Source organism: Oncorhynchus mykiss, chromosome 13 (genome assembly GCF_013265735.2).
Source record: "Oncorhynchus mykiss isolate Arlee chromosome 13, USDA_OmykA_1.1, whole genome shotgun sequence".
Lineage (NCBI taxonomy): Eukaryota > Metazoa > Chordata > Actinopteri > Salmoniformes > Salmonidae > Oncorhynchus > Oncorhynchus mykiss.
Window position 1 is genome coordinate 64000106 of NC_048577.1, and position 10063 is coordinate 64010168.

General features: G+C 43.8%; 1 protein-coding gene across 1 annotated transcript in view; it reads right to left on the reverse strand.

The window, feature by feature from the left end:
• Positions 1 to 10063, reverse strand: part of LOC110487029 (vesicular glutamate transporter 1) — a 67020-nt gene that overhangs the window by 26826 nt on the left and 30131 nt on the right. Inside the window, exon 2 of the mRNA XM_036941900.1 lies at positions 1795 to 2047. Within this exon, the coding sequence (XP_036797795.1) occupies positions 1795 to 2047 (253 nt within the window). The remainder of the gene's footprint in view (positions 1 to 1794; positions 2048 to 10063) is intronic.

A 10063-nucleotide genomic window follows, 5' to 3' on the forward strand; every position in this document is an offset into this window, starting at 1 on the left:
AACAGACAGTCATAGTAAATGTTTTCCTCATTAAACAGACAGTCATAGTAAATGTTTTCCTCATTAAACAGACAGTCATAGTAAATGTTTTCCTCATTAAACAGACACTCATAGTAAATGTTTTCCTCATTAAACAGACAGTCATAGTAAATGTTTTCCTCATTAAACAGACAGTCATAGTAAGTAAATGTTTTCCTCATTAAACAGACAGTCATAGTAAGTAAATGTTTTCCTCATTAAAGCAGACAGTCATAGTAAATGTTTTCCTCATTAAAGCAGACAGTCATAGTAAATGTTTTCCTCATTAAACAGACAGTCATAGTAAGTAAATGTTTTCCTCATTAAACAGACACTCATAGTAAATGTTTTCCTCATTAAAGCAGACAGTCATAGTAAGTAAATGTTTTCCTCATTAAACAGACAGTCATAGTAAATGTTTTCCTCATTAAAGCAGACAGTCATAGTAAATGTTTTCCTCATTAAAGCAGACACTCATAGTAAATGTTTTCCTCATTAAAGCAGACACTCATAGTAAATGTTTTCCTCATTAAACAGACAGTCATAGTAAATGTTTTCCTCATTAAACAGACAGTCATAGACATAAATGTTTTCCTCATTAAACAGACAGTCATAGACATAAATGTTTTCCTCATTAAACAGACAGTCATAGTAAATGTTTTCCTCATTAAACAGACAGTCATAGTAAATGTTTTCCTCATTAAACAGACAGTCATAGTAAATGTTTTCCTCATTAAACAGACACTCATAGTAAATGTTTTCCTCATTAAACAGACAGTCATAGTAAATGTTTTCCTCATTAAACAGACAGTCATAGTAAGTAAATGTTTTCCTCATTAAACAGACAGTCATAGTAAGTAAATGTTTTCCTCATTAAAGCAGACAGTCATAGTAAATGTTTTCCTCATTAAAGCAGACAGTCATAGTAAATGTTTTCCTCATTAAACAGACAGTCATAGTAAATGTTTTCCTCATTAAACAGACAGTCATAGTAAGTAAATGTTTTCCTCATTAAACAGACACTCATAGTAAATGTTTTCCTCATTAAAGCAGACAGTCATAGTAAGTAAATGTTTTCCTCATTAAACAGACAGTCATAGTAAATGTTTTCCTCATTAAAGCAGACAGTCATAGTAAATGTTTTCCTCATTAAAGCAGACACTCATAGTAAATGTTTTCCTCATTAAAGCAGACACTCATAGTAAATGTTTTCCTCATTAAACAGACAGTCATAGTAAATGTTTTCCTCATTAAACAGACAGTCATAGTAAATGTTTTCCTCATTAAAGCAGACACTCATAGTAAATGTTTTCCTCATTAAAGCAGACACTCATAGTAAATGTTTTCCTCATTAAACAGACAGTCATAGACATAAATGTTTTCCTCATTAAAGCAGACACTCATAGTAAATGTTTTCCTCATTAAAGCAGCCATCAGCAAAGTCAGAACTACAGTCTTAGACAAAAAGGTTCCACAAGGGTTCTTCGGCTGTCCTATAAAGGAAAGTCCTTTTTGGTTCCACGTGAGACTGTTTCGGTTCCAGGTAGAACCTTTTTCCAAAAGAGGTCTACCTGGAACCAAAAATAATCATTTTCCAAATGGGTTTTTACTTGGAACCAAAAGTGTTCTACCTGGAACCGAAAAGGATTCTTTAAAGGGTTCTCCTATGGGGACAGCCGAATAACCTTTTTAGGTTCTAGATAGCACCTTTTTAGTTCTAGAAGTGTAGGAAGAAAATAGAAGTGTGAGTGTAAGTGCCAGAACACTGTGCCTCACCACCAGGACCTCCTTGTTACCCTTCCAGACGGTGTGGTCGTTGACCATGCTGACGATGGCCACGCCCAGGTTGCAGCGGATGCCGAAGGAGATGCAGAAGCCCAGACCTGAGAGGATGGCGATGATGTAACGACGGGGAAGGCCGAAGCAGGTGCAGTCCACCACGGGCATCTCCTTCTCCTCCACAAGCTCTGGGCGGCCCTCGGCCGAAAGCTCGATGGTCTCCCCATTGGGCTGACGCTTTTCTAGGATTCTGGTGAAGAGCAGAGGGAGAGAGAGGGACAAAGTTAGTAGCAATAGTAATAATTACACATGGTATGTAGCGCTCTTCAAGCACCCAAAGTGGCTTTACAATTCTATAAAATAAAAAGAAGAAACTGAAATCTAGTGAGAATTGAACCCTGTGGTGCTCAGTTGGAAGAAGGAGCATTGTGTTAACAACGGCAAGGGTTCAATTCCCATATCATTTATTATTATTATTTCTTATTTAACTTTATTTAACTAGGCAAGTCAGTTAAGAACAAATTCTTATTTACAATGACGGACTAGGAACAGTGGGTTAACTGCCTGTTCAGGTCGCAGAATGACAGATTTTTACCTCATTGGCTCAGGGATTCGATCTAGCAACCTTACGGTTACTGGCCCAACGCTCTAACCACTAGAGGTAAAACCACCTGCCGCCCTGAATCACATAGTATACTTCACACGTGTGTACTGTGTGTATGTACTCGCTGTGTGTACTCAGCTGTACTGTATGTCTCCTTGGGTGAAGGCGTCTGTTAGTGTCAATAAGCAGGGAGAATGTGGACCTAACCAATGCAACAGCCAAGTCAAATTTCCATTGATGTGTCGAAAGGACACCTTTTTGTAAACCAACGTGTTTGTAATGTCGACAAGGTCAAGGTCATCTACATGTTTACCAGGGTTGGGCTCAATTCCCTTTTCAGTTCAGTCATATCATGAATTTCAGTTTGAAGCTAGAGATGACAACACAACCATTTTTTGAAGGGCCTGGGAGGTCGTAAGCCCCACCCCCCCAGCCGTGGTATAACATGAACATGAACATCACTGATACTGTGGATAGCATGACTGCCTCACAGCCAGAAGGTTGTAGGTCCGAGTCCCGGGTGGGCTACCCCCCCCAGCCGTGGTATAACATGAACATCACTGATACTGTGGATAGCATGACTGCCTCACAGCCAGAAGGTTGTAGGTCCGAGTCCCGGGTGGGCTACCCCCCCCAGCCGTGGTATAACATGAACATCACTGATACTGTGGATAGCATGACTGCCTCACAGCCAGAAGGTTGTAGGTCCGAGTCCCGGGTGGGCTACCCCCCCCAGCCGTGGTATAACATGAACATCACTGATACTGTGGATAGCATGACTGCCTCACAGCCAGAAGGTTGTAGGTCCGAGTCCCGGGTGGGCTACCCCCCCCAGCCGTGGTATAACATGAACATCACTGATACTGTGGATAGCATGACTGCCTCACAGCCAGAAGGTTGTAGGTCCGAGTCCCGGGTGGGCTACCCCCCCCAGCCGTGGTATAACATGAACATCACTGATACTGTGGATAGCATGACTGCCTCACAGCCAGAAGGTTGTAGGTCCGAGTCCCGGTTGGGCTACCCCCCCTCCCTGAATTCAGTACTGTGTATTGGCAATCCATACAGACTGCGTTAACATGACCCTAGCCATGTGTACACATGGTTAAGATATCAAGCAAACATTTCACATAGATTGTCTTTCCACAGTTTTATAGGGGTTTCATGATCAAAAAGCCTGTCTCTCCCAAGCTTACACACACACACACACACACACACACACGCATATGTTAAGTATGTTAAGGTCATCTCTGAATCAGCAACTCCCCCTGTGTAGGAGCATCTGTTGTTTGCCTGGTCCCTAGGTGGGTGGGTACCAGCTATGGCACATTCCCCCAGTGTTCAGTCCTTCACAGTAGCCTATACCTGCTGCTGCTCTGGCACTGACCACTCTGTCACACACACACACACACACTTTAGACACTAAAGCACAGTTCAGTTCAGAGTCCAAAGCAGCTGAGTCGTGATAGTCCGTGTGTCACATGCGCAGTGAAATGCTTACTTAACCAACAATGCAGCATTTTGGATCTTGCTCTGCGATCACCATCTGCAGGGAACACACAGCCCGAACATGCATCTCCCACAAATTCTCAACCAAAGCATCTCCGTGTACAAAGCTCCTACACATTTCATTGTGGTGACGGCTGCAGAAATGTCTTCAGCCACACTGAGAATTCATAAAGTATGAAAACCAACGGTCTAGTTTTCTAGAACTCTGCTGTGCGGACCATCACTGATAAGCTCTTAGCCCTTCTGACACTGTCCACTCTGTCATACACACACTGGCACCAGCACCCACCCACCCACACAGAGCTGTGGTATCTAATCAAATGTGGAGCCGTGTGTATCCACGGTAAAGACGTAGCCATACAGAACCTTGGACCTCGATAACAAAACCACCATGATCATTATTGAACGCGCGCACACGCACACACACACACAGAAAGACAGAGAGAGACAGAGACATAATTAGAGAGAGAGAATGAGAGAGGGGTAGAGAGAGAGACCGAGAGGGGTAGAGAGAAAGACAGATAGGGACAGAGACATAATTAGAGAGAGAGAATGAGAGAGGGGTAGAGAGAGAGAGACCGAGAGGGGTAGAGAGAGAGACAGAGAGGGGCAGAGACAGAATTAGAGAGAGAGAATGAGAGAAGGGTAGAGAGAGAGACCGAGAAGGGTAGAGAGAATGACAGATAGGGACAGAGACATAATTAGAGAGAGAGAATGAGAGAGGGGTAGAGAGAAAGACAGAGAGGGGCAGAGACAGAATTAGAGAGAGAGAATGAGAGAGGGGTAGAGAGAGAGACCGAGAGGGGTAGAGCGAAAGACAGAGAGGGACAGAGACAGAATTAGAGAGAGAGAATGAGAGAGGGGTAGAGAGAGAGACAGAGAGGGGCAGAGACAGAATTAGAGAGAGAGAATGAGAGAGGGGTAGAGAGAGAGACCGAGAGGGGTAGAGCGAAAGACAGAGAGGGACAGAAATAGAATTAGAGATACAGAATGAGAGAGGGGTAGAGAGATACAGAGTGAGAGAGGGGTAGAGAGATACAGAGTGAGAGAGGGGTAGAGAGATACAGAATGAGAGAGGGGTAGAGAGATACAGAATGAGAGAGGGGTAGAGAGAGACAGAGAGGGACAGAGACAGAATTAGAGATACAGAATGAGAGAGGGGTAGAGAGATACAGAATGAGAGAGGGGTAGAGAGATACAGAATGAGAGAGGGGTAGAGAGATACAGAATGAGAGAGGGGTAGAGAGATACAGAGTGAGAGAGGGGTAGAGAGATACAGAGTGAGAGAGGGGTAGAGAGATACAGAATGAGAGAGGGGTAGAGAGAGACAGAGAGGGACAGAGACAGAATTAGAGATACAGAATGAGAGAGGGGTAGAGAGATACAGAGTGAGAGAGGGGTAGAGAGATACAGAATGAGAGAGGGGTAGAGAGATACAGAATGAGAGAGGGGTAGAGAGATACAGAGTGAGAGAGGGGTAGAGAGATACAGAGTGAGAGAGGGGTAGAGAGAGACAGAGAGGGACAGAGACAGAATTAGAGATGTTTCGTGTGTGTGTATAGGTGTGTGTGTGTGTGTATATAGGTGTATGTATAGGTGTGTTTGTGTGCGTGTGTGTGTGTGTATATATATATAGGTGTGTGTAGGTGTGTGTGTGTATCAGTGTTTTAGTGTGTGCCTGCATGAGCATGTGTGTGTGTGTGTTTGTACAGGGTCACACAGGAGCTCACAGGTTGTCTGGTTTCCATGGAGGTTCCAGTTACTCAGTGAGGTCGACAAAAGCAGCCGGAATCAATGCTAGGAGTCATTGTGTTCCAAAGAGTTGATTCATTGTGAATCAGTCCGGACTAAATCAAATAGAATGTCTAAATAGAAAGACTCATCCTTTATTCAAATCAAGTGATTTAGAGATTCCTGGAGATGATTCTTGCCTCACTCTATTCTCCTCTTCCATTATTTTTCTCCCACAAGTATGAACACACACACACTGAACACACACTGGACAAACACACAGACACACACTGAACACACACACAGACACACAATAAGCATTTCACTGTAAGGTAGACCTGTTGTATTCAGCGCATGTTACAAATATAATTTGATTTGAATGAACACAAATACACAATACACACAAGCAAGTCCAACTCTTAGATTGATTCAATATTAATAGATTTTTGGGGGAGATGAATTATTGAGTTATACCCCTTCTAATATTCTCTCTTTCCATCATCATTCTCTCTCTCTCTCTCTCTCTCTCTCTCTCTCTCTCTCTCTCCCTATCTATCGCTCTCTCGTTGTCAGTCAGCCAGCCAGCCAGTCAGTCAGTCTGTCTGTCTGTCTGTCTGTCTGTCTGTCTGTCTGCACTGAAGAAAAATATATAAACGCAACATGTAAAGTGTTGGTCCCCATGTTTCATGAGCTGAAATAAAAGATCCCAGAAATATTTTCCAGATGCACAAACAGCTTATTTCTTTCAAATTTTGTGCACGAATTTGTTTAAATCCCTGTTAGTGAGCATTTCTCCCTTTGCCAAGATAATCCATCCACCTGACAGGTGTGGCATATGAAGAAGCTAATTAAACAGCATTATCATTACACAGGTGCATGCTGATTGCATGAATGTCCACCAGAGCTGTTGCCAGAGAATTTAATATTCATTCCTCCACCATAAGAAACCTCCAACGTAGTTTTAGAGAATTTGGCAGGACATGTATATGCATTTATTTCAATTGACTGATTTCCTTATATGAACTCTAACTCAATAAAATGGTTGAAATTGATGCATGTTGCGTGTATATTTTTGTTCAGTATATCTCTCTATATGTATGTTGGTCAATGCTCTTATGTTGCAGCTTGTACCTCCCCCTTTCAACAAAGCAGATTTGTTGTAATCCCTTCAAACGCTGAAAACACGCAATCAGTAAGACGCAAACCAAGAACAGCATAGAAGATAGAGAGAAAACTTGGTTCTAGATTGAAATGTACATAATATTTATTTAGCAAAGTAGTATACAGTGTATTGTTATAGTGACTAATACAATGTATAGATAGAGGGATAAAAAACAGTTTATTTGGATGTAAATGGGATTAAATGTTATTCCCTCCCTCCCTCCCTCCCTCCCTCCCTCCCTCCCTCCCTCCCTCCCTCCCTCCCTCCCTCTATCCTATCCCCTGCTACTGTACCTCTTCCGGTGTATTCTCCCTCCCTCCTCACTCGCTCTCTCCCTTTTTCCATCTCTCATGCGCTGTTCAAGTGATCCCAATCTCTCCTCCCACTCCCTCTTAATCTGTCACAACATTCAGATTAGGATTACCAAAAAATATTTACTTCCGGAAATGAATATGGAGGAATAAACGATGGCATCAAGCGCAACACATACTACGCTAGTGGGTCATCCTCTATTCCTCATTCTACCTCTCCATCCTCTAGTCCTCATTCTACCTCTCCATCCTCTAGTCCTCATTCTACCACTCCATCCTCTAGTCCTCATTCTACCTCTCCATCCTCTAGTCCTCATTCTACCCCTCCATCCTCTAGTCCTCATTCTACCTCTCCATCCTCTAGTCCTCATTCTACCTCTCCATCCTCTAGTCCTCATTCTACCTCTCCATCCTCTAGTCCTCATTCTACCTCTCCATTCTCTAGTCCTCATTCTACCTCTCCATCATCTAGTCCTCATTCTACCTCTCCATCCTCTAGTCCTCATTCTACCTCTCCATCCTCTAGTCCTCATTCTACCTCTCCATCCTCTAGTCCTCATTCTACCTCTCCATCCTCTAGTCCTCATTGTATCTCTCCATCCTCTAGTCCTCATTGTACCTCTCCATACTCTCGTCCTCATTTTACCTCTCCATCCTCTAGTCCTCATTTTACCTCCACATCCTCTAGTCCTCATTCTACCTCTCCATCCTCTAGTCCTCATTCTACCACTCCACCCTCTAGTCCTCATTCTATCTCTCCATCCTCTAGTCCTCATTCTACCTCCACATCCTCTGTTCCTCAATCTACCTCTCCACCCTCTAGTCTTTATTCTACCTCTCCATCCTCTAGTCCTCATTATATCTCTTAATCCTCTAGTCCTCATTCTACCTCTCCATCCTCTAGTCCTCATTCTACCACTCCATCCTCTAGTCCTCATTCTACCTCTCCATCCTCTAGTCCTCATTCTACCTCTCCATCCTCTAGTCCTCATTCTACCTCTCCATCCTCTAGTCCTCATTCTACCTCTCCATCCTCTAGTCCTCATTCTACCACTCCATCCTCTAGTCCTCATTCTACCTCTCCATCCTCTAGTCCTCATTCTACCTCTCCATCCTCTAGTCCTCATTCTACCTCTCCATCCTCTAGTCCTCATTCTATCTCTCCATCCTCTAGTCCTCATTCTACCTCTCCATCCTCTAGTCCTCATTCTACCTCTCCATCCTCTAGTCCTCATTCTATCTCTCCATCCTCTAGTCCTCATTCTACCTCTCCATCCTCTAGTCCTCATTCTACCTCCACATCCTCTGTTCCTCAATCTACCTCTCCATCCTCTAGTCCTCATTCTACCTCCACATCCTCTGTTCCTCAATCTACCTCTCCATCCTCTAGTCCTCATTCTACCTCTCCATCCTCTAGTCTTTATTCTACCTCTCCATCCTCTAGTCCTCATTCTACCTCTCCATCCTCTAGTCCTCATTCTACCTCTCCATCCTCTAGTCCTCATTCTATCTCTCCATCCTCTAGTCCTCATTCTACCTCTCCATCCTCTAGTCCTCATTCTACCTCTCCATCCTCTAGTCCTCATTCTATCTCTCCATCCTCTAGTCCTCATTCTACCTCTCCATCCTCTAGTCCTCATTCTACCTCCACATCCTCTGTTCCTCAATCTACCTCTCCATCCTCTAGTCCTCATTCTACCTCTCCATCCTCTAGTCCTCATTCTACCTCTCCATCCTCTCGTCCTCATTCTACCTCTCCATCCTCTAGTCCTCATTCTACCTCTCCATCCTCTAGTCCTCATTCTATCTCTCATCCTCTAGTCCTCATTCTACCTCTCCATCCTCTAGTCCTCATTCTACCTCCACATCCTCTGTTCCTCAATCTACCTCTCCATCCTCTAGTCCTCATTCTACCTCTCCATCCTCTAGTCCTCATTCTACCTCTCCATCCTCTAGTCCTCATTCTATCTCTCCATCCTCTAGTCCTCATTCTACCTCTCCATCCTCTAGTCCTCATTCTACCTCTCCATCCTCTAGTCCTCATTCTATCTCTCCATCCTCTAGTCCTCATTCTACCTCTCCATCCTCTAGTCCTCATTCTACCTCCACATCCTCTGTTCCTCAATCTACCTCTCCATCCTCTAGTCCTCATTCTACCTCTCCATCCTCTAGTCCTCATTCTACCTCTCCATCCTCTCGTCCTCATTCTACCTCTCCATCCTCTCGTCCTCATTCTACCTCTCCATCCTCTAGTCCTCATTCTACCTCTCCATCCTCTAGTCCTCATTCTACCTCTCCATCCTCTAGTCTTTATTCTACCTCTCCATCCTCTAGTCCTCATTCTACCTCTCCATCCTCTAGTCCTCATTCTACCTCTCCATCCTCTAGTCCTCATTCTACCTCTCCATCCTCTCGTCCTCATTCTACCTCTCCATCCTCTCGTCCTCATTCTACCTCTCCATCCTCTAGTCCTCATTCTACCTCTCCATCCTCTAGTCATCATTCTACCTCTCCATCCTCTAGTCTTTATTCTACCTCTCCATCCTCTAGTCCTCATTCTACCTCTCCATCCTCTAGTCCTCATTCTACCTCTCCATCCTCTAGTCTTTATTCTACCTCTCCATCCTCTAGTCCTCATTCTACCTCTCCATCCTCTAGTCCTCATTCTACCTCTCCATCCTCTAGTCCTCATTCTACCTCTCCATCCTCTAGTCTTTACTTTTCTCTGGCTGTCTTTATTCTATAGTGGAACACCATCTCTCTCTCTCACTCTCTGTCTCTCTCTCGCTCACTCTCTCTCGCTCACTCTCTCTTCCACTTTCTCCCTCTAACTCTAACACACTCAACCCATCTGCTCCAACATGTCTTTCCCTAACTCCACCCTTTCTTTTATATCTCTCTTTTTTGGATGGACATACAGTATTCTTTACTAACCATCTCTTGGTTTTA